The sequence below is a fragment of the Neolamprologus brichardi genome, chromosome 9 (genome assembly GCF_056152115.1).
Source record: "Neolamprologus brichardi isolate AB-2024 chromosome 9, ASM5615211v1, whole genome shotgun sequence".
NCBI classification, from domain to species: Eukaryota; Metazoa; Chordata; class Actinopteri; order Cichliformes; family Cichlidae; genus Neolamprologus; species Neolamprologus brichardi.
The window spans coordinates 38,595,192-38,620,364 of NC_142112.1; the positions used below are offsets into that span (position 1 = coordinate 38,595,192).

The window sequence follows — 25,173 nt, forward strand, 5'->3', positions numbered from 1 at the left end:
CACTCAACCAGCTGCACAACTAACTGTCTGCACTTTGCCTTAAATGGACTTGTTTTCTGTTACACTATTTGATGAAAACAGGAACTCGCCACCCAAGAATAGGTGTCGCCTGCGCACCGTTATTCTGAGAACAGAATATTCTAAGAAGTCACCACAGCTTGCTTGACTAGATAAGCATATTACTTCCTCATTTGTATGCTTCATGCTTTCTATAAATAAATGCAGAGAACTGCTGCAGGGTGTGAGTCTCCGTTGAGCTCTCACCTGTGCACGTTGAACTGTTACAAGTGTCTGAGTGTTATTCATTATACCTGATTGCTTAATAAAAGAATATCTCTACAAGCCCACTGAATGAACAATGGGCTGAGGTAAGTTCTTGGATCATTAATATGCAAATTGTTATTACCATTGATCAAAGACCACTGATCAATGGCCATGAGTACCATTGTTTCAGAGGGTGTCCGTCTCCCAAATCCAAACTGGAAGCTAGTTCCACAGCAGAGGGGCCTGAAAGCTGAAGGCTCAGCTTTCTGTTGTGCTTCTAAATACTGTAGGAACCACAAGTAAGCCTGCAGTGTGAGAGCAAAGGGCTCTAATGGGATAGTGTGATGCTATGAGATCTTTAAGCTATGATGGGGCCTGATCAGTCAAGACTCCTTCCTCTGTTCTTGTTTCACTGTGATGTTACAAAGATCTGTTTTGTGTCCCAGCAGATCAGCAGGAGGAGAGTCCGACGGAGCACCAGACGAACATTTTCAACCATTCGGACTCAGCTCAGCCGCTACAGTGGACAGAAATGTCATCAACACAAAAGGTGAAGAACCTATCACTTTTATTGAAACTGTGTGCACTTCATCAGCTGATGCTTGTTTGTCAAGATTGAAAAGGATTCAAGAAGAAGTTTGTCATTTCGTATGGTATTACCCAGGCTGAAATGAAAGTGTTTATCACCAGCATCTACAGTGCAATAATCAATACAACTAAAAAGAAAAATGGTTCAAGAAACAGTAAAAAGGCAGTAATAAATCACAACAATAAAAAGGGGTAAATAACATAAAATCTTAATTCATAAACAAACTCAAGTCCAAATAGTCACACTCATACAGGTAGCTTCAGCCCTTTCACAGAAGGGGATAATTAAATTAAGTAGTGTGTGTATCTGGGCAGTATATTGTATGCTGTGTGTGTGGATAGGAGGCATCAGAGTATAGCTGTGCTAATAGCCGAATGGATGGTAATTGGGTGCAGTCCTGCTTTTCTGAGTCTCCCGAGGGAGTGCAGACGCTTTTGTACTTTTTTTGATAACTGCTGTTGTATTAATGAAGAAGGACAGGTCATCAGCAAGGTGCACACCCAGGAACTTAACACTGCTGACCCTCTCCACAGCAGCACCTTCTATGGTGAAGTCTGTGTGGTGATCTCTGCCAGACTTCCTGAAATCGATCACCATCTCTTTTGTTTTGTCCACATTGTTGGTGAGATTACGGGATCTACACCACACTTCAAGCTGCTCCACATCTATTCTATAAGTGGTCGTTGTTGTTGGGTCTAAAGTCAGACCCCGCTGATCCCAGAACTTATTCCCGTGAAAGAAAAACAAGGCAACAGCGATCGATCGTTTCACTTGCAAGGGAGGCCTTGTCAGTATCTCAGCTCATCACAGATGACCTCGACGACGGCCCCCTCTTGCCTCCTTTTATTGACAACGTTCACACAATAAACAATAGTTTACAACACGTACCTTCCCCACGTAACCCCCCTTGGTTACAAAGACAAGGCACTGTGTGTGTGTGTGTGTGTTATGTGAGAATGTGTGTGTGTGTTCTCCTGCTGATCAAAGGGTCCTATAACATAAAAGCAGGAGGAACATCCTTGGTCACAAAGAGGGTAGTCTCCCCCACACCCTAGATGGTTCACCCTAGATAACACAGTGAAGCCATACAAAGGGGAGGAAGTTTGCCAACATCAAACAGACCTTCACAAGGATGTTCCTGTGATAAAAAACGCTACCGCCCCCCTCCCAGAATCTTAAGGATCTGGGGAGGGGAGGACAGAAAGAATTCCTTAAAACAATGTACAAATGGTAAACATAAAAATGACAAACATTTAACAATTCACTCTAACAGTTGTGATGAGACCAACCACAGTTGTTGTCTGCAAATTTCACAATATGATTAGCACTGAGTCTGGCTTACAGTAATGTGAGCAGACTGAACAGCAGTCAGGGTGTTGCTCCAGGCATAGTTATGGATTTATGGATTTCTTCCAGCTTGCTTGGCGTAGGAGTCCAAGCTCACCCAGCGCAGTCAGTAAATGTTTCTTGTAGCGAGAGATGTGGTTATGAGCTTTCTCAGAGAATTGCATTTCCAGAAGACACTGCCGGTCATACACACACTTCTCTTTCACACAGTTTACATTCGCACTACATGGTCTTTTTTTTTTATCGTCAGGCTTATTAGGACCCGAGCACTGAGAGTACGAAGGCCCCATTGTGTCTGCTCCATTTCTTCTTCTTATTATTATTATTCAGGCAAAACAAGTGCCTTTTTGAGGGCTTTAACATAATCAAAAACTCATGAAATTTTGTACACGTTTCAGGTTTGATTAAAAATTTCATGTTTTAATCATTTTACATATGAGCATTGGAAAATGGCTCTGGAGCGCCACCTATGTGTTGTTAAATGAAGTCCTACGATCATATAGTTGGAGCTACATGTATAAAATTTGGCACACATGTGTATCATGCCAAGACGAACAAAAAAGTCAGTGGCCCATTGACGCAAACCCAACAGGAAGTCCGCATGTGAGTGAAGTTGGCCACCCCACCTTCTTCAAATCCAACAAAAGTGGTAGTAAACACTACGTTTGTGCTGGTGTGTGCTGCAAAAAGTCCCTTTCTGCCGCTATCATTTTAAAGATATTAAAGAAAATTCCTTCAAACAAAACCAGTGTCAATCAACGGTGCTATGTTTGTGCTAGTCTGTGCTACTAAAATTGTCTTTTGTGCTGCTTCTGTTTTAAAGATATTAATGAAAATGTAAAGGTCAACAACACGTTGGCACGTAAGGACGCTGTCATAGCCTGACAATGACGCTGATTAGCTGCGTATATACGAACGTGAATCGCGTCATCAGCTGGAGCAGCCAGTCACCGGTCACTTACTGACTCACACTGCAAAACAGAAGGAATTGTTAATGTATTTATTTTAATTTTAATTGAGGTTAGGTTTGTTTTGTTTTTTTGTGTGTGCAACACAGATTTTCTGTGCACAGAGACTGTACCAGCAGTGAATGATTGTGCACTCGCGCAGCTTAGAGGGAACATTGCAGAAGAGTAATAGGAGTATGCCCTTAGTGAAGGGTTATGAAAACACCCAATGTCAACAATGCTGTAGTATTGGAAAAATAATTTAATAATTTCTGCAGATTTTGATTTGGGAGTATCCTTATTAGAACTTCGGTCTAGGCACGTAGTTTGTGTGCCTCCATCTAAATTGAGATTGTGTGTTGTCATATCTGGAATTTGTGAGAATAAATTGACAAAGAAGTTTTCATCATCCCAGTTGGGGGCATAGATGCTGGCTAAAACCAGTCGCAGCAGATGGCCCCGCCCCTCGCTGAGCCTGGTTCTGCCAGAGGTTTCTTCCTGTTAAAAGAGAGTTTTTCCTTCCCACTGTCGCCAAAAGTGCTTGCTCATCGGGGGTCATATGATTGTTGGGTTTTTCGCTGTATTTATTATTGTACCATCTACTGTACAATATAAAGCGCCTTGAGGCGACTGTTGTTGTGATTTGGTACTATAAAAATAAAATTGAATTGAATACTTCCTGAGCTAGAGCCTAAGCTAGAGCAACCCCAAAACCTGGTGGATGTGAGCGATACACCAGGTTTTCTTTATCCAGTTGCAGAACTTCTTTGAGTAGAGTAGAAACTGAGCTGGTCAAGCTGTAAACAGCGTCCTCTGTAATACCCACAATTCAAATATTACACCTCCGCATTCTTGCCTCCATATCTTCGTTCTTTTCTTTTCAGCTAACTGTAATCCTGCAACCGTCTCTTGGAGGCTGACAACCTTCAGGTTTCCTTTATTAAAATCCCCGGTTGGGATAAACACAGCAGTTTCCTGACTGCTGATCATGCTGTACAGTTCCCCGAGTGGAGACTGTCAGAAAACGACTACAAGAGGACAGCTCCTTGGAAGACAGGACCAACTTCACACCCGATCAGATTTGCACACTGTTAGACCTTACCACTACATGTTTCAAATACAACGATGGCTTCTACAGACAAAAACATGGCTGCGCCATGGGCTCCCCCGTGTCACCTATTGTAGCCAACCTTTACATGGAAGAAGTGGAGAGAAAGGCTCTTGTCTCTTTCAAAGGGAGAGTACCCAGCCACTGGTACAGATATGTAGATGACACCTAGGTCCAAATCAAAACACAAGAAGTGGAATCCTTCACTGCACACATTAACGCCGTGGATAAAAACATCAAGATCACCAGAGAAGACACAAAGGACGACTGTTTGTCTTTCCTGGACTGCGCTGTGCACATTGAAGAGAATGGCAACCTCAACATTGAAGTTTACCGGATGCCCACACACACAGACCAGTACCTCCTCTTTGACTCCCATCTCCCTCTGGAACACAAACTTGGGGTAATCAGGACTCTATACCACTGGGCAGAAAATGTTCCCTCTACGCCTGAAGGGAAAAAGAAGGAACACACGCATGTAAAGGAAGCACTTGAAACATGCGGTTATCCTAATTGGGCGTTCATAAAGTCAGCAAAGAGGCACAGAAAACAGGACCAGACACCAGCGAGAGATGATAAGAAAGATGGACGCAACAACATTGTCATCCCCTATGTAGCCGGTGTATCAGAGAAACTCAGGAGAGTTTTCTCCAAGCACGACATCCCAGTGTACTTCAGACCCAGCAACATGCTCAGACAAAAACTGGTTCATCCCAAAGACAAAACTCCAAAACATAAACTTAACAACGTGGTGTATGCTGTACAGTGCAACGAGGAATGCCCAGACCTCTACATTGGAGAGACCAAACAGCCACTTCACAAGCACATGACACAACATAGAAGAGCCACCTCCACGGGACAAGACTCAGCAGTTCATCTGCATCTAAAGAACAAAGGTCACTCTTTCGAGGATGCCAATGTTCACATTTTGGACAGAGAGGACAGATGGTTTGAAAGAGGAGTGAAAAAAGCCATTTACGTCCACTGTGAGCGACCATCTTTGAACAGAGGTGGTGGTTTACGACACCAACTGTCTGCCATCTATAATCCAGTTTTGAGTTCCCTCCCCAGACGCCTTAACGCCCACTCACATCCTGGGCCATCTGACCTCAGGAAATCACATGATAGGGTGGGGCCAGGTTTCACAATGAGCTCACCTGAAACCCTGACTGATTGTGACCCACACCCATTTTCACACCTTGGCTCATGGGATTAGGTAGAGGATCATCAGGGGGTCCTTTGTCCCTCTTTGGGGGGTTACTCCCACTGGGTTTAAATCTGGGACTCTCCACCATTTGACCCTTAGAACTGAAGAAGCTTCTCGGATGAGAGGTGAAACGTCTTCAAGCAACTTAAACAAGTCCAGACCCTTTTCTTTCCGAGCTCCTTAGACTAATCATCAGGTACTCCAGGTCTGGTGACCAGAAGGATTTGACTGGGTGCACGTTTGCATAATCAAACCAGCTGCTGTTGATCATGAAACGCATACTGTTAGGTCTAAACTGTGGTGAGGGAAACATCAGACTTCACTCTATCTTCACTGAAGTAATTGCTTTATTGTCACTTGCCAATATCATGCACATACAGACAGCAACTTGTCAAAATGGCCACCAATCCATTTCCTGACCACTTTAAATACTCTAAAGACCACGCCTTCTCAATTCAGACTGGCCTATAAAAGAGCTGATATTGAGGCAGGCCTTCTCTTTACTGGGAAAACAAGATGGCCACCACAGAGGTAACCTGCAGAACACTTTGTTACATTAATACTTCCCAACACGTGGCCTATTGGTAGTGATGGCCAAATGAAGCTTTCTGAAGCATTGAAGCTTGTATTGGAAAAACGGTTCATTACTCGAAGCTTTTCAACACAGTCCTCTCTGGTGACATCTGGTGGCCAAAAATATGAAGAGCAGCTTGAATCCACAAAATAAAACCAACTGCTTCGTAATGATTGCCCACTCTGCAGAGTGGAATTCTGTCTGATATTGGGCTGCTGTTGTGTTGCTTTGAACGTGTATTTTTTGGGGTGACAAAAATGTTGTTTATTTCTTTAATAAATAATTTTGACCAGTAAGCTTTCCTTGTTTAAACATGCACCATGGCATGGTCTTTCTTTGCTTGTGACGTCTTGATGTTGGTAAATACAATAATTGAAAAATACCACGTTACACATAATATACATATAATGTACAACACATTATGGAGTATGCTTCTGCTGTGAAGTCCCGCCTCCATGTACTTATGCAGTTATCGCTAGCTAGAGTATTTTTATAAATAATAATATATTAGGGAAATTTTCCTATACATATTTTTGACCTGGGGGTAGAATTGATTGTGAACTGGAAAGGGAAAATGCTTATGAACTTGCAAATTAAAAACATGATGCATTTCAGGTAACCCTTTTCCATTTGTATTTAAGAAGAAAATTTGTCCCACTGTGCGATGGCCGAACTTGTTCCTTTTATATTTAGATAATTTCTCCTGCATTAAGGAAAATCCCTTCACGTGGAACAGAAGAGGCTGGAGTGCACAGAAACTGATAGAGATGCAGTTATACATTCTAACTGGGCCCCACAAACTATCAGGTAAAGAGAATAAATAGATTAAATTGCTGCACATTTTGCAGACTAACAGTTTAAGATTATTTAAAACATAAAATATATATTTTTATAACATTAAATGTAAAGAGTCAAATAGAAGTCTTTCTAAAGTTATTTAATGATATTTATATTATGAAAAGCAAAAGAAAATAAACATGCACAAAACAAAAAACAAACAACAAGAACACAAAGCTGAAAAACCCACCCGATTGACCAAAAACTCAAAATACTCCCACAGAACAGAAACTCCTCTAATCCCCGCTGGCTCCAAATCTCTCAGTAAAAATATCAGTGGTTTGCTATCTGTCACCATCAAAACACTCCACAAATCCCGCAAATGATTCGCTTCCTTATAAACCATTAAATCAGATACAGTGGGGCAAAAAAGTATTTAGTCAGCCACCGATTGTGCAAGTTCCCCCACTTAAAATGATGACAGAGGTCAGTAATTTGCACCAGAGGTACACTTCAACTGTGAGAGACAGAATGTGAAAAAAAAAATCCATGAATTCACATGGTAGGATTTGTAAAGAATTTATTCGTAAATCAGGGTGGAAAATAAGTATTTGGTCAATAACAAAAATACAACTCAATACTTTGTAACATAACCTTTGTTGGCAATAACAGAGGTCAAACGTTTACTATAGGTCTTTACCAGGTTTGCACACACAGTAGCTGGTATTTTGGCCCATTCCTCCATGCAGATCTTCTCAAGAGCAGTGATGTTTTGGGGCTGTCGCCGAGCAACACGGACTTTCAATTCCTGCCACAGATTTTCTATGGGGTTGAGGTCTGGAGACTGGCTAGGCCACTCCAGGACTTTCAAATGCTTCTTACGGAGCCACTCCTTTGTTGCCCGGGTGGTGCACATGACATTCTCCCAATCCTCTGCTGTATCATCCATGTGCTCTCTGGCAAACTTCAGACGGGCCTGGACATGCACTGGCTTCAGCAGCGGAACACGTCTGGCACTGCGGGATTTGATTCCCTGCCGTTGTAGTGTGTTACTGATGGTGACCTTTGTTACTTTGGTCCCAGCTCTCTGCAGGTCATTCACCAGGTCCCCCCGTATGGTTCTGGGATCTTTGCTCACCGTTCTCATGATCATATTGACCCCACGGGATGAGATCTTGCGTGGAGCCCCAGATTGAGGGAGATTATCAGTGGTCTTGTATGTCTTCCATTTTCTGATGATTGCTCCCACAGTTGATTTTTTCACACCAAGATGCTTGCCTATTGTAGATTCACTCTTCCCAGTCTGGTGCAGGTCTACAATTCTTTTCCTGGTGTCCTTCGAAAGCTCTTTGGTCTTGGCCATGGCGGAGTTTGGAGTCTGACTGGTTGAGGCTGTGGACAGGTGTCTTTTATACAGATGATGAGGTCAAACAGGTGCCATTCATACAGGTAACGAGTGGGGGACAGAAAAGCTTCTTACAGAAGACGTTACAGGTCTGTGAGAGCCAGGGATTTTCCTTGTTTGAGGTGACCAAATACTTATTTTCCACCCTGATTTACGAATAAATTCTTTACAAATCCTACCATGTGAATTCATGGATTTTTTTTTCACATTCTGTCTCTCACAGTTGAAGTGTACCTCTGGTGCAAATTACTGACCTCTGTCATCATTTTAAGTGGGGGAACTTGCACAATCGGTGGCTGACTAAATACTTTTTTGCCCCACTGTACCAAAGCAGTTAGGTTCTAAATGAAGCTTCGGATGTCACTAATCACGTGACTCTGGCTAAACGAATCAAGCTTCGACATGGTGCTTCTGAAGCAGTGTGTTGATTTTTTTTTTTTACACACGCACCGGAGCGTCAGCTGCAAGCGGGCCTTCACTACCTATTGGAACAATTTAAAAACTGCTATATAGTTTGACGTCCACACTTTCAACCCAAGTTGAAATGGAGACTCTGGGTTGCATCTTGTTGCTGTGTTGTCTTAAATTGGTCATGTGATTTTGACGCGCCGGCTCGTCTGTCGATCCCAGAGGGTTCAACACAAAAACCAGCTGCTGCTTGGGGAAGCTCACGACGAGGCTGCCATACTTGGCGGCATCTTCTTACTCCGTGCTCTGACAAACGTGCACAACTGTAAAGAGATCATATTTCCAGACTGAGGAAAGAAATCTGCTAACTTCTCTCTAGTCCATAAAACACTTTCAGCATTACAAACGTCCGGATGGGAGATGTGCACGAGAGGGGGTCCGGCAGATCTCAGTGTCTGACCATTTTACTAACTCTTATAGCCTCGGCCCCCCTCCAAACTCATTTTTTCTTTTCTTTTCTTTTTTTCTCTCAGTGAGCCTAAGTTATGACCTTGGCTTCCTAGTTTTTTCTTCCTTTGTCAGATTAAGGAGAATCTCCCATGCAGTATGTTCTGTTCTCTTTGTAATCAGAAAAGCAAGGCCATGATTCTCTGCAAACAGTATTTCTTTATAAATCAGCAGTATAATGCATCATAAAACAGTGTAATATTCAATTCCGAAAATAAACAATCAATAAATTTTATTACATGCACTTGGGGATTTTCATAGCTCAGCATCCAACATCAAAATCCGCTGGGGCAGTCCTAGCAGCACACATTGATACACAGAAATCAACAACCTTTGTCTCTCAGAACTAGGTGCCTGCTAATGCCCTCTCTATTTCCTTCCTCCCTTTCTCGTGTCCTTGATGCCCACTTCTTCGCACAGTATGTTCTCCTTGCTTTGGCTTGCCAACTCCTTATCCCATTAACAGCAGCTCTGTCATGTCTGCTTCTCACATACACCTCTGACCTATTCTCCATGTTCTATGTGCTCTATGTGTGAATGTTTAGTAGCTTGACCTACTTAAATGAATAATGCATATGGTTAATACAAATAAATCCCTTATACTATCATCTATTCTTAAAGTAGGCTAAGATGCGAATTGCTCTCTCTCTGAGGGACACTAGCGCTGCCTCTGCACATTTCGCAAAGGTGCAAGGAGCAAGTGACAACCTGAACGGCAGCACCAGGTATTTATAGGCTACGTCCTCGAATGCAACCCTCAGAAACTGCCTGTGGTTTGCATGTATAGCCACATGAATGTATGCATCTGTTAGATCAGTTGTTGAAAACCAGTATCCTGGGCTGACTGCATTCATGTTTCATTCATGTTCAAGACTCGCAGGTCGAGCCTTTCCAGTTTTTTCCGAACAACAAAATAATGGCTGTACCAACCTTTTCTGTCTCTGAAGCGGGGACCACTAGTATTTCGGAGTGCGTTTATTTCCTCCCTCAGTTTTATTGGTTCCATCAGTGCCGACAGTTATGTTCACGACTCTCCGGAGACAAGGCGGCCTGACCCAGAACTGCAACCGGTAACCCATAGCAATAGTTCACAACACCCACAGAGAGGGGCACAAATGTGCCATTGAGGGAGGTAGGCAGCCAGCCGGCTGACCTGCAGCACCGACGGCGGGGTTTTGTCGCCCTCCCAGTATGTCTGCAGGAAAATGTATAACCTGCCTGACCTGGCTCATTCTGCCAGCAGGCTAATTATTTGTGATTATCTGAGAATAAACACTTTATTGATTGTAACATGGGAACATGTACATTCATACATTTTGTTGGAGGCACCTTTCTTTGGGCACAACAATGAAAAACAGTGGGAAAGCTGGATGTGATCACCTGAACACCTGAGCAGAGAGTTACAACCTGAGACATTTTGTGTGCAGGGGGTTTGTGCTTGGGAGACAGTGTTAGTAAGCGAAGCGCTTTCTGGGGCTGAAAACCTGAACAGAACTTAAGCAGCACCTCTTAATCAGCAACTGAGAGGAAAAGCAGAGTCTTCCTGCAACTGGACCCCTTCTCCACTCCGTACAACAGCTAGTAGGGCTGATGTTCCTTCCTCCTGGAAATTGGGTCCCACTGCGGGACAGAATGTGGGCCCTTGCTCCAGGCCAACTGGTGTGGAACTCGAACTGGAGGATGTGCTCCCGGCCAGAGGCGTGTTTGTGCCTCCAGGGGGAGCACATCCTCCGGTTCAAGTTCCACGCCAGCCGGCTTAGAGTGGACCTTTGGGCACCGGTCTCTTCCCAGTCGGCAGATGAGTGGTGGGCTTGTGAGAACTAGCTGCAGGCTTGGGCTTCACCTGACATCTGGCAATGATGTTGTGCAGAGGTTCTGTCTGCTTCTTCCTCAGATCGAATCCAGTCTGAATGGCTTCAACTAAATGTCTGAATAACCCAGCCACAGACACCGGCTTGTCCAGATATACAGCCCTTTCCCTGTCTGAGATGTCATAGAGGGTCAGTCACAGGTGCCTCTGTGCCAATACTACTACAATACAATACAATACAATTTTATTTATATAGCACATTTAAAAACCCGAAGGCACACCAAAGTGCTTCACAGTAATATGGAGAGTCAACATAAGTCAATAACAGGGTACAAATCAGGCACTAGCACAGACAGGATAGAGGCACTAACAGACCAGGAGAGTTAGATAAATACAAAATATGCTAAGAAGACAAAAACAGCAGTAAAATTAATAAAAAATAATACATTTAATAAAAGATTTAAAAGTTTAAAATTTAAAAGATTTAAAAGGGTATTAATTGGTCAGGAAAGCCAAGTCAAATAGATATGCTTTTAATCTTGATTTAAAGGACTGGATAGAGTCCAAGGCTCGAATAGAAGCAGGGAGGCTTCCAAAGGTTGGGTGCAGCTGAAGCAAAGGCACGATCGCCTCTGGTCTTCAGTCTAAACTTAGGTTGGGCCAGGAGTAATTGACCTGATGATCTTAATGCACGACAAGGAGTGTACAAATTGAGGAGGTCAGTGAGGTAGCTCGGCGCAATGTTATTCAGGATTTTAAAAGTGAGTAGCAAGATTTTAAACTCAATGTCAAAGCCATCACTCTGCCCAGTGAGAGCGCTGTGACCTTGTTAAGAGGATTTAATCAGTGGCGACGGTAACCTCTTAACAAGGTCACAGCGGGATGTTATCAGGAATCAGTGATCTGAGCTCCGCCAGGCACATAGCGTGGTACATTTGGAGCATGGTGACGGAGTTCATAGTTCAGGCAATGTTGGTCTGAGCCCAATAAGTCGTCTCCAGCTGCTATGCTGAGAGTCTGCAGCGCTTGGACGGCAGATTTGCGGCGCCACCAACTCCATGGTTAAGGGATGGGGCCAGGTAAGCGGTCAGAGACAGCTCCATTAGGAGTGGGTGAGCTAAGCCAGTTTTGTCAGTGCTGTCCAACTTCATGTACTGTTCATAGCTGGGTACAGCAGGTAGACAGAGGTTTGCCACATGATGCACTTAGCTCTCAGACAAAGTTTGGGAACATAGGAAGGCAGTTTTTCGATATTGTGGGGTCCAGTTGGAGGAAAAAGCCTGTGAACCGCGACAGCTTCTGAGCTGGCAGAGGAGAGGGCTAGTCCACCTGCAGCTTCTTAGCTGCACAGTGAATCAGGGGCTGACTGCCGAAGCAGTGGTGACACATTGGGGCTGTGCACACGTCATCACAGATCATCTGCCTTAAAGGTGTGAATAAAGGTTTCCTCAGCCAGGACACGTGAGGGCATGATATTCCATACCACGTGTGTTGTACCGAGTGTATTGACTGAAAAGGAACTACTTCAGCCTTTGGTTTAAAACTACTGTTAATAGAGGAAATTTGAAGGTTGAGTTTGTTCCACGACTGCATTTCACTCACTGCTTCTGTTTGTTTCTCTGTCACTGCAGGACCAACATGGAGCAAGAAGTCAGTGCTCTAAGGAGGCCGACAAACCTCAAAGAAGAAAGGGAGAGAAAAGATACAGCTGTGATGAGTGTGGAAAGGATTTTACCCAGTCTGGAAGCTTAAAACAACACCAACTCATCCACAGTGGAGTTAAAGCGTACAGCTGTGATGAGTGTGGAAAGTCTTTTACCCAGGCTGGACACTTAAAAACACATCAACTCATCCACAGTGGAGTTAAAGCGTGCAGCTGTGACTTGTGTGGACAGTCTTTTACCCGGGCTGGACACTTAAAAACACATCAACTCATCCACAGTGGAGTTAAAGCGTACAGCTGTGACTTGTGTGGAAAGTCTTTTACCCATGCTGGAAGCTTTAAAAGACACCAAATCATGCACAGTGAAGTTAAACCATACAGCTGTGATTTGTGTGGAAAATCATTTACCACGGCTGAAAGCTTAAAACAACACCAACTCATCCACAGTGGAGTTAAAGCGTACAGCTGTGACTTGTGTGGACAGTCTTTTACCCGGGCTGGACACTTAAAAACACATCAACTCATCCACAGTGGAGTTAAAGCGTACAGCTGTGACTTGTGTGGACAGTCTTTTCTCCGTTTGGAAAACTTAGAAAGACACCAACTCATACACAGTGGAGTTAAAGCGTACAGCTGTGAGTTGTGTGGAAAGTCTTTTAACCGTCTTGGAAACTTAAAAGCTCACCAACTCATACACAGTGGAGTTAAAGCGTACAGCTGTGAGTTGTGTGGAAAGTCTTTTAACCAGTCTGGAAATTTAAAAGCTCACCAACTCATCCACAGTGGAGTTAAAGCGTACAGCTGTGACTTGTGTGGAAAGTCTTTTACCCAGGCTGGACACTTAAAAAAACACCAACTCGTCCACAGTGGATTTAAAGCGTACAACTGTGACTTGTGTGGAAAGTCTTTTAACCATCTTAGAAGCTTAAAAACACACCAACTCATCCACAGTGGAGTTAAAGCGTACAGCTGTGACTTGTGTGGAAAGTCTTTTACCCAGGCTGGACACTTAAAAAAACACCAACTCGTCCACGGTGGAGTTAAAGCGTACAGCTGTCACATTTGTGGAAAAACTTTCCGCTGGCTAGCCAGCCGAGACATTCACCTACGCATTCACACCAAAAATGATGTTTACTGCTGTGATCACTGTGACAAAGCTTTTGTTACATACAAAAACTTACAGCACCACATGTTTACCCACACTGGGAAGAGACCTTATAAATGTGACCTGTGTGAGAAGACTTTTAAATCTCCACGTTACCTTAAATCACACCAAAAGATTCACAGCAGAAAGAAACTCTAAAAGTGCAGTTACTGTGAGGTATGCATTTTTCTTTTAACAGTTTTACAATTTTATATGAATGAAGTTTAATTTCAAAGCTTAAAAGTTTTAAAAGCTCCTCCCCTTTCTATCTATCTAACATTCACACTCCAATGGATGCATTTGAGAGCTGCTTGGAGTCAGTATCTTGTGGGATGCAGAGTAGAGCATCCAGGGGTTTAATCACCAGTCTTCCCATTAAGTAGATTACCTACAAATGAAGACTTAATGTTGCCCAGTAAGCTGAGTGTTATAATGTAAACAGTAAGATATAATTGGACACTGGCACAGATACTCTTTATTTCAGGCGGCGTTAAAAAGAAAAATGTTGAAAGAATTCCCTGACTTACACTGTCTTTGTGTCTTTGTTTAGAAGCACAGCGACACAGATGGATCCAGTTCTCAACCCTGTCGTCACTGTGGTGGTGGGAAAGAGTTTCTCTGTGACTTTAGTAAAAAAAACTTTCAGTCATCAAGAGAACCTAAAACAACATCAACACAGACACACTGGAGACAAAATGAACTACTGCAAAGAATGTGGGAGAGGCTTTCCTAAACCAAGTCAATTGAAACAAAATTAACTCTGTCACATGGGGTCAAAAACCATCTCTCATTCACCACTGCAGATCATCTTAAAGTGCATGAAAGAGTCCACACAGGAGAGAAACCATACAAATGCAGAAACTGTGAGAAAAGTGTCTCACTGTCAGGGAGTCGTAACAAACATGAACGTACATACATGGAGGGGAAACTACAGCTGTGACCAGTGTGAGAAATCTAAATATTTCACACCCATTGATTTGAAAACCTTCAATATGAACTAAAGCCATCAACAGGATGTGAAACGACCACTGATGTGACTTTATATCCAAGAAAAAGATTAAAACTCAAGCTGATCTGGGTCTGGGCTGTACTTTGGTGTATTACCACCTTAAACAGCTTGATCTTTTTGTGGTTTCATTGACTCAGTTATGTCAGATTTCCTCTCTGTCCTGGTGTGGATGCTCATCTGTAAAGAAGTAAAACTCGGATGGTTCAGTGGTCTCTAGCAGCTGATTAGTGAGCCAGCACTTCTGTGTATCATGCAGTTGTGCTTCTTTTCCTCTTGTGTCGACTCAGCTCAGTTACTCGGTTAGAGGGTTCCACATATACAAGAATCCTTCCTGGAATCAGTTTTTTGGTATGAGGTGTTCTTGGGAAGACGTCACACCACCACCACTGTGTCAGGCTGTTCCTGTGATCTTTTTTTAATGCCACGTTTAACGGGACTCAAATCTCTCGAAAAACTACAGCTTCTGTCTCATCTACCAACAAACATCATCCAGATGTTTGTTGGTAGATGTGAGATGAGCCTTTCTGTTGTTGAATCTCTCCCATGGAGAGTCTCTTTCCCAGTCTCTCTCTTATTGCTGAATCATAACTTCTGACCTTATCTAAGCTAAGTAAGGCCTGCAGGTCTTTAGATGATGATCTGTGTTCTTCTGTGACCTCTTGGATTAGTCATCGATGCACTCTTGCAGTATTTCTAGTCAGCTGGTTGATCCTGGGTGGCTTGAGTACTCTTCCATTTTTCCTGTAGTGTGGATAATGGCTCGTAGTTCACTTGAGTCCCAAAGCCTTAGAAATGACTCTGTAACCTTTTCATACTGATGTCAGTGACTTTGTTTCTCTGCTGTTTCTTTTGATCATAGCATGATGTGCTGCTGTGTGAGGTCTTTCAGCCGGCTTCCATACATGGTCAGGTTGTTTTTTCATACCTTTTTACCCTTAACAAATTAAACCATTTACAGACTATTTTCCACTGACCCAGGTAACCTTTGTCATATTTTTTTTCTTTTTGATCATCTGAAACATTCAAATGTTGAGTCCTTCAGGTGTAACCTTGACTGTTTTCCCAGTTGCAGCTTAAGCTAGGCTTAATCCTTCCTTTTTATACTACTGCTTAGCCACAACCAGCTGTGACAATGTTTATGGCTGGTTTGGTTAAAGTGCCAGTTTAGTAAATAGGGGAGGGCTCTCAATCCCAGCAGTGCATAAAAATTTGAGTTCTCTGTCATTGCTCACTTTCTGTAAGAATGTCATGGACCTGGGTCTTTGTGTTTTCTATTATTGTGATGTATTTTGGTTCTGTTCTTCCCCAGTTTAGTATTTAGGCTTTTCTGCCTGTGTATTCCTGTGTCAAGTCCGGGTTTCTTAGTCTGTGTCTTTGCATGTGTGAGTTCCTGTTTTATTTTGTAGGTCTGTGTCTCTCGTCAGTGTTTCTAGTTTCACTCCCCTTGTCTCGTTATGTCCAATTACTCCCAGCCGTGCCTCCGTCTGTTTCAGGTCTGTTTTTGTTTAGCTTTTCCCAGTTTAGGTTACTCCCTGCTTTGTTTTTTGCCACCCTCGCCTTTGTTTGTTATGTCACTGTCAATAAAGCTTCCTCACCTCAGTTGTGCTGCATCCTGGGTCCTTTAATAACTTAATAACTTTAATAACACCTGGCTCGCGTCGTAGACCGTGACAAAGAAAGCATGTTATCCTCAGGCAGAGCTGCAGACGATCAAGAATCCATAACTACTGGATGGTGGACATTTCTCTAAGCAGACAGTCAGTTCTTGGGATGCCAGCTGGATGTAGTTTCACAACCTTTAACTTAATCTCTGTGTGTTTTTGACATCTTATGCTCTGGTTTAACTTTTAAACAACCTGATTAATGAAAGCACATCAAATAACTCCTGTTTGTCATCAGCGGTGGCTTTAGAATCATCCTCACCTGCTCATGGTTGCAGTTGTTTATCAGTGTGCTACTAGTCATGAATTGGCATTTACTTTATAGTGTGATAAGATATTAATAAGCGTATAAAGCTGTAAAGCCTCTTGAGTGACTTAAATCGCCTTTCTTCCTCAGTGTGATGCTCAATGTGAACTGCAGGTTGTCTTGATGATGTCTATATGCCTTAATGCATTGAGTTACTTCAATATCATTGGTTAATTAGATATTTAGATTGATAAGCAGCTGAAATTGTGGACCTACTAAAGTGACCAGTGAGTATACAGTCTGGTTATCATCATGTTTAACTTTGTTCACATGCACTGGTGAATGAACAGCTGATGGCTGCAGCATAAAACCCACTGTAGAAAACAGTATTCGTTATCAGGAAACATTAAATGCTGAGTGTTTCCTCCCCACTACAGTTTTGATCTATCTTCAGGTGTCAGAACTTCTCACAGTCCTTCAATCATTCCACCAAAACACTGATGCTGAAATACCTGACACATCCCTGTACAGCACAAACCCCCCATGACCATCTAAATTAAGTTTTGTGTAATAAAAGTAGTAAAGGGAAAAAACTTTCTCCCCTCACCACCTCCTGAGTACCCAGGAGAACACCAAGGCGTTCGTATATAAAAGCCACTTCACCAATAACTGGTTTCAGCTTTTACCTTGTGACAGGAATGTTCTTTCACCTCAAAATTACTTGATACAAATCATGAGACATATGTTTGACAGATTACACAATAATTTTATAAGCAAATTGAAATTTTAAAATATTGTAATACTATCATATGTGAGAAATAATTCCTAGAATAAAGACTGAGCTGCTTAAGACTGAAATCATTGCTTTTGTTTTTTGTGTAATGCTCTCAAAGTTACTCAGAGTTCTCTATGAAAATTATTTATTCAAGCTTTGTATCCCATTATGCATTACATCTAAGGGAAAAAATGGAAAGGTTCGAGTAATGCCAAAAAAAACCCTCTCTTTTGCTGATGATGTATTATTCCATACCTCAGATTTCATATACAGAGAGTAGGGCGCAGTGAAGGATTTTTCCTGTCCGCAAAATAAACACACAGGTGCATTTAAAACTTTGATTTCTCTGGATGAGTATTACAGTGTCTTATATTCTTTATTTCCAGAGGTGTTCAGGATAAATGTTTTCAAGGCAGTACACTTACACTATCATTGTGTGTTTTGCAGAGTGAAACCGATGGATCCGGTCCTGAACCCTGTCATCACTGTGGTGCTGGGAAAGATTTTTGATGTGAAGTTTGAGGAGATGCTTTCAATTGAATTTGGTGACTTTGTTATATATTAATGACTCTTTTCTGCAGTTAAACCAGTGCTATAAAAGTCAGTTTAGTTGGTGGGACACAAGGAGCCCAGAAAGAAGCACTGAATCGTTTGTGTAAAAACTTGCAAATTGCATTTCTTAAACTATCCATATCAGCATCTGACAACACGGCTTCACAGTTAATGTCTCTGGATAATGATATATTATATTCTGCTTGGAATATTGTCTGCCCCCCCCCCCCCCCCTTCTTGAAATCAAACTCAATTAATTTCAAATAATTGTGGTGCTAAAAGTTTCATTGGTGCTGCTTGTTTTTTAAAGATACTAATAAAAATATAAAGGTCACCGAGCCCCCCAACATTCATGAAAAACAAACAAAATTGGTGTCAATCAGCTGTGCTTTGTTAATGCTAGTTTGTGATAAACTAGCTATTCTAAGTAGCTTGGAAAGAAAAGCGTCTGGACTTCTTTACAGTAGCGGTTTTTGATACGGACGACATGGGCGGTTGCCCGGGGTGGCATCGTGGTGGGGGGCGTCATCACGGGCATTGGCAAAAAAAATAAAAATAAAAAATTGCTCGTACTCATGCTACCCCGACATCAGCCAGCGCATATTGGGAATGGCATAGGCACCGATCGGTTTTCTTTCACCCATTTGCTGGGAGTAAGGGCGCCCTCCGTTTGCGAGGTGCGCAAAATAAAAACAAAATAACAAACACGAAAACACCAGACATCATGATACAGACTTATAATTTGCACCGATGTTTTTTCGAAATTCTATACACGAAAAGTGAGCGCGAGAGCCCTCGGTGCGCCTGCTCGCTGCTGAAGTCAAAGGCTCCAGTTACAGCAGTGCAAGTAAACAAACAATAAATATAAGAAGAGTGAGAAACTAAATATACACTTTAGGACCAGGGGTAAAGGGATCAATACCAATTGAAACTTTATAATTTACAGTTTGATGATTTAATGTCTCACACACAACCTGTTGAAAGGGGAGGGGGCCCTGCTGCTTCCTATTAGAGCGCATTTCATTCATAATTATGTAAATCCAAGCCCATTATGTATTCATGATTTGAATCCTGGGTTGTGTGAAATCCCAGAAATAAACCTTAGACAAAGTGAATCTGTGAACTAAGGTGTAGGTCTGTTAGGTTATGTTGTGGTGATTGTCGAGTTGGTGGATTTGTGTTCATGCTGGAGTGCAAATTAAAACCAATGTAAGATGGACAAGAAAAGTTCAAAGCCATCAGGTGCTCAGTTTAGAAAAAATAGAAAAGAAGAGGAGGAGAAACGAGCAAAAGATACAGGTAAGCAGATGTGTGATTGGATAATGGCAGGTCATCCTGAAACGATCAGAATCAGAATACTTTATTAATCCCTAAGGAAATTATGTGGATTACAGTTGCTCCAAAAAGAAATGGTAAAATTAGTAACAGTAACAGACTAAACTCCAAACAATACATTATGTTACAGATTTTAATATTAATTAGTCATTGTTAATTGTTGATTTGTCCTGTTCTCATTGTATGACGAATTATGATGGCTGTTTGGCCGTTTGTATACTATGCATACTCTCTCTCTCTTCGTGTGTGTGTGTGTGTGTGTGTGTGTGTGTGTGTGTGTGTGTGTGTGTGTGTGTGTGTGTGTGTGTTTCTCTGGCGAAATTCAGTATGATTCCAACAACAGTTTTATGTGTGTGTGTGTGTGGGGAGGGGGGGTGCCAGAGGGAGTGTTCGCCCGGGGCACCAAACAGGCTAGGACCGCCACTGCTTCTTTAAGTGGTGCCACTTATATTCCAGATGCTTTTCTTTCCAAGCTACTTAGACTACGATGACCTGGATGACCAAGAACCTTCACAGACAAACTATCTATTGTTTTTGGAGTTATCATATTAAACTTGAGGGGCTCTACAGTTCCATGTATTTAATGTATTGGCAGATTTTTTTTCTTATGTATTAATCACATATTTTAATCATATCACCTTAGTAATAGTAATATCACTTTCTCACTTAGTTGTATGCATGTGCACTAAATGGGCTATATGCTCTACACACACACTGACACAGTGATGCCATTGTAAGTTCATAGGAGACGTTAAACTCATAGTGAGACTCCTGCTTATCAGGGATGTAAATCCTTAGGTGACGGCCAAGCAGAAAAGCACTCTCCACCTGTGAGCGAAAACCCCACCCTTTCCTATTGGTCGAAAAATGTACCATGTCAACCAATCAAAAAATGATATGGCAACATGGCATTTAGTTGTTTAGGAAGGGGGAAGTTTTAGGAGTGACAGCATGTTTTGAGATGTGAGAGATTTGCGACATTTAGCGCAGATCTTGTGTAGTTAGTGTGTAGTTAGTGTGTAGTGTAGTCAATAGTTTTGTCATGTGTCTCAGAACAATGAGGCGACTGCTGAATGTTACAGCAGTGATACATCTCCTGCTGTCAGGCCTGCAGGTATCAGGCTGTTGTTCTCCTTTATCTCATAGTGGACAGAAATTATTTTTTGGAGCGGCACAAATAGTTTGTGTGGCATCAAATTTGACGCAGAACAGCTGATTGTTCTGTAAATAGTTTGAAATGTTTATTTTAAAACCGCCTTGGCTGCATTTTTAGGTAAAGAGCTGCAAAAAACGTTGTTGTTTGCAAAACTCAGTTACTTATATAATTAATTGCCCAACATTGGTCATTATTTACTGTGGTTTGCAGACAGAGCGTTGCAGGACTCTCTCCCAGACCACAGACTCATACTCATAATACAAGTCAGAACTATATAAAGAAAAATTAAATTAAAAAGAAAATTGTGTTTTCAAAATTGGAGTTAAAGTTATTTTTACTTCCAATAGTGTTAACACCCTACACAGGTCATTAACAAGATTTTTAAAAATTTTCATTGTAAGTGGGCTAAAGCAGTTAATTAAAAGTAGTCTAACATAAATGTAAATGCTGTAATTTGATTACTTTAATAAACATGTAACTTGGATGATTCGATGCTGGCGTGACCACAGTGCACACGTCTGCTGTTGCTCACAGTGGTCCAAGTGTCCGCTCAGACACATGAAAAATTAGAGGGAACATTGTTTGTGATCATTTCCAGTGTTTAGTGTTCTCTGTGCCTCCCTTATATTTGGTCTCTGTGTTTCTCAGTTGCTCCGTCTCCCCTGTCAGTTGTATCCCCTAGTCAACACTGTGTCTCAGGGTTACGTTTCCTGTTTTACTTTGAAGTTCTGTGTCTTACATGAATGTATTGAGTTTCACTTCCCTTGGGTCTCGTCAAGTCTGATTTCTCCCAGCTGTGCTCCCCTTCTGTGTCTCATTCTCCTCGTTATTCCCCAGTGTATTCAAGCCCTGTGTTTCTCTGTGTTGACGTTACGTCCTTTCTCATGTTGTGTGTCTGTTCCTACATCTCCCAGTGTATGTTTTGTTAGATTTTGCCCAGTTTAGGTTTTGTATGGTTTTCTCTGTTCAGCAATAGAGCTGCTTTGTGACTTTCAGTCCCGCCTCAGTTGAGTCTGTGTTTGGGTCCTTTTCCTACCTGCACACAGCCGTAACATGACAAACCGTGTGTTAAGTTTGTCTTATGAAAACAGTTTGACGTGACAAATAAAAGGTTTGAGCCACGATTTCACTTCCTGTATTTGAGAGTGTCGACCCAAACTTTCAGAGTCAGAATACTTTATTAATCTCTGTTGCTGCAAGACAGTAAAAACAATCACTGAATTGACTGGATTGAATAAATTATTATAGTACAAAGTTGCAAACATCACAAACAGCTATAATATAACAATTACCTAAATTATTTTTTATTTTATTTGTTTATTTATTTTTTGCCTGTCCTGTTCGGTTCTTTAGCCGTCAGAATTGTTGTCTGAAGACCAACAAGGATACCCAATGGATTTATTTTGCCAAATGGATCACCATGGCATTGCCGTATTGGTCCATTTGATCGACCTTTGTTTTTATTATTTATTTTATTTTATTTTCAGTTGTTACAGACGGGACAGACATGAGTGAGGGATAGGAAAGGGAGAAAGAAAGAGGAAGGAAAAGAAAAACAGAAGGGGAGAGGGACAGTGAGAAAGGGGGGAAAATATCTCCGGGATCACCTGTTGAGAGAGAAAGAGTAGAAAACAAGCAAAAAAACAACCAAAGCAACATACTAAACAACACCATCACATTAATCTAGCTAAGTGTAAACAGCAGTAAATACTAAATATTGAATGTTGTTGTGCAGCACGCAGGACAGACAGCGCACAATGTGCTTTGAAGTAGCAGCCAAGAAAGGTGTGATTTAAGTCTACGAACAGTGAACAGCTCTACCTGCACTGTGTATAGTGCTGGCGGAGCGCTGCTGACGTCGACTGAGAAAATTGTCAGGCGGTGGAAGGAATACTTCGAGGACCTCCTTAATCCCACTGACGCGTCTTCCGAGGAGGAAGCAGAGTCTGGGGATGAGGGGAATGACCCGCAAATTTCTGGGGGTGAGGTCACTGAGGCAGTTAAACAACTCCTTGGTGGCAGAGCCCCTGGTGTTGATGAGGTCCGCCCCGAGTTCCTGAAGGCTCTGGACGTTGTAGGGCTGTCCTGGCTGACACGCCTCTGCAATGTTGCGTGGAGATCAGGGGCAGTACCCGTGGATTGGCAGACCGGGGTGGTGGTCCCCATCTTTAAGAAGGGGGACCGGAGGGTGTGTTCCAACTACAGGGGGATCACACTCCTCAGCCTCCCCGGGAAAGTCTATGCCAGGGTGCTGGAAAGGAGAGTTCGTCCGCTAGTCGAACCGCTGATGCAGGAGGAACAATGCGGTTTTCGTCCTGGTCGCGAAACACTGGACCAGCTCTTCATCCTCTCGAGGATACTTGAGGGTGCATGGGAGTTTGCCCAACCAGTCTACATGTGTTTTGTGGACTTGGAGAAGGCATTCGACCGTGTCCCTCGGGGTGTCCTGTGGGAGGTGTTGCGGGAGTATGGGGTGTCTGGCCCATTGCTACGGGCCATTCGATCCCTATACAACCGTTGCAAGAGCTTGGTTCGCATTGCCGGCAATAAGTCGGACTCGTTCCCGGTGGGTGATGGGCTCCGCCAGGGCTGCCCTTTGTCACCGGTTCTGTTCATAATTTTTATGGACAGGATTTCTAGGCGCAGCCAAGTGGCGGAGGGCTTTCGCTTTGGTGGCCTCAGGATCTCATCTCTGATCTTTGCGGACGATGTGGTTCTGTTGGCTTCATCGGGTGAGGGCCTCCAGCTCGCACTGGAGCGGTTCGCAGCCGAGTGTGAAGCAGCGGGAATGAGGATCAGCACCTCCAAATCTGAGGCCATGGTTCTCAGCCGGAAAAGGGTGGAGTGCCCACTCCGGGTCGGGGATGAGGTCCTGCCCCAAGTGGAGGAGTTCAAGTATCTCGGGGTCTTGTTCGCGAGTGATGGGAGAAGGGAGCCGGAGATCGACAGACGGATTGGGGCTGCGGCTGCAGTAATGCAGACGCTGCACCGGTCCGTCGTGGTGAAGAGGGAGCTGAGTGTAAAAGCGAAGCTCTCAATTTACCGGTCGATCTACGTCCCTACCCTCACCTATGGCCACGAGCTGTGGGTAGTGACCGAAAGGACGAGATCGCGGATACAAGCAGCGGAAATGAGCTTCCTCCGAAGGGTGGCTGGCATCTCCCTTAGAGATAGGGTGAGAAGTTCGGCTATCCGGGAGGGGCTCAGAGTAGAGCCGCTGCTGCTCCACATCGAAAGGAGCCAGCTGAGGTGGTTTGGGCATCTGACAAGGATGCCCCCTGGGCGCCTCCTGGGTGAGGTGTTCCAGGCATGTCCCACCGGGAGGAGGCCCCAGGGCAGACCCAGGACACGCTGGAGAGATTATATCTCTCGGCTGGCCTGGGAACGCCTTGGTGTTCCCCCGGATGAGCTGGAGGAGGTGGCTGGGGAGAGGGAGGTCTGGGCCTCTTTGCTTAGGCTGCTGCCCCCGCGACCCGGCCCCGGACAAAGCGGTTGAAGATGGATGGATGGATGGAACAGTGAACACCCGTGTGCACACCTGTGTGGATCGGCGCGCTTGTATTCAAATGGTTTCCCCATGTAATGGTCTGCAAGAGGATGTCGAGAGCCATAGCCCCGCCCCCAGGGCATGAAGCAGGCATGGAGGAGATCCAGGCCCCAGACATCCAGAGGCCCCAGAGTGCAAGAGCCCAAGGAGGACCACCGGAGGGGCATCCGTGCCACCTTCATGGGAAGGGCTGAGGATCCTCAGACGAGGGGTCACCCAGTAGCCACCGGGCAGAAGCTAGAGGGGGCTGCACCGGCGTGCCCGCCGGTTCTGCCGGCAGCCAGCTGTGCCAGAGTGAACCGAGCTGCAGGCCCAGAGGCCGGAGGCCCGAGGGCCCCCCGCACCCCGGAAGAGGCCTGACCGAGCAACAGGCGCCAGGCCCCGCCAAGTAGCCACCAGGAGTGGGCTGGTACATACCCGGCCCCTCACGGGAACCCTCAATGTCTACATGGATTTAAAATTGAGAGGTGGGCACCGGCGCCAGAGGTAGGTTTGAATACACAGACCGTCCACTGGACGCCGTTAACGTGCCCACCCTCAAGGCCCTATATATATGTGTGTGTGTGGCTGTGGTGCAGCGGGAAGAGGGAGGTAGCCGGGGATGGGGAGGAAAAGAAGGGAGGGGAGGATGCCCCTCCCTAGGGCCAGGAAAGATGCCCAACGGATTTATTTTTTCAAGTGGAGAAAATATGCCAATGCCATATTGTTCAACTTGATTGATCTATATTATCATTGTTTATTTATTTTTTAACTTTTTTTTAATTTCATTTTCAAATCAAAATTGTATTTTAAGTTATTACAAGTTGGACAGACAACAATACAGAAAGGGAGAAATAAAACAGAGGGGAAGGAGGGACAGTAAAATAAGATTTCTTTGGCTCTCGGAGGAGGTGGACGCATCTTTAACCCTCTCCCTTCCTTATCTTCCCTGCTGCTGCTTCTATGTCTTTGTCTAGTCTCATCTAACTCTAGCCTTCAAAGAGTCTCTCAGTCATGTTCTCTAAAATCTAAAGAATTATGGATTTGATCGACTGGTCCCGTAACAAAATTGACACCTTCCAATTGTCCCGCAGACAATGTTTGCTACCGGATACTCGATGGTCGGTTGCGTTGTGTGTCTGGCTACACTCTCGATGGACAT

At 43.6% G+C, this 25,173-nt stretch overlaps 1 protein-coding gene across 1 annotated transcript; it reads left to right on the forward strand.

Annotated features, from left to right (window-relative positions):
* The first annotated feature begins 721 nt into the window (after window positions 1-721).
* LOC148101637 (uncharacterized) lies at window positions 722-17,525 on the forward strand. Its single transcript, XM_087846608.1, has 3 exons — window positions 722-814; window positions 12,575-13,927; window positions 14,301-17,525. Exons 1-2 carry the CDS (start codon window positions 797-799, stop codon window positions 13,907-13,909), a joined length of 1,353 nt encoding a protein of 450 aa, XP_087702734.1. The 5' UTR covers window positions 722-796; the 3' UTR covers window positions 13,910-13,927; window positions 14,301-17,525.
* The last annotated feature ends 7,648 nt before the right edge of the window (window positions 17,526-25,173 follow it).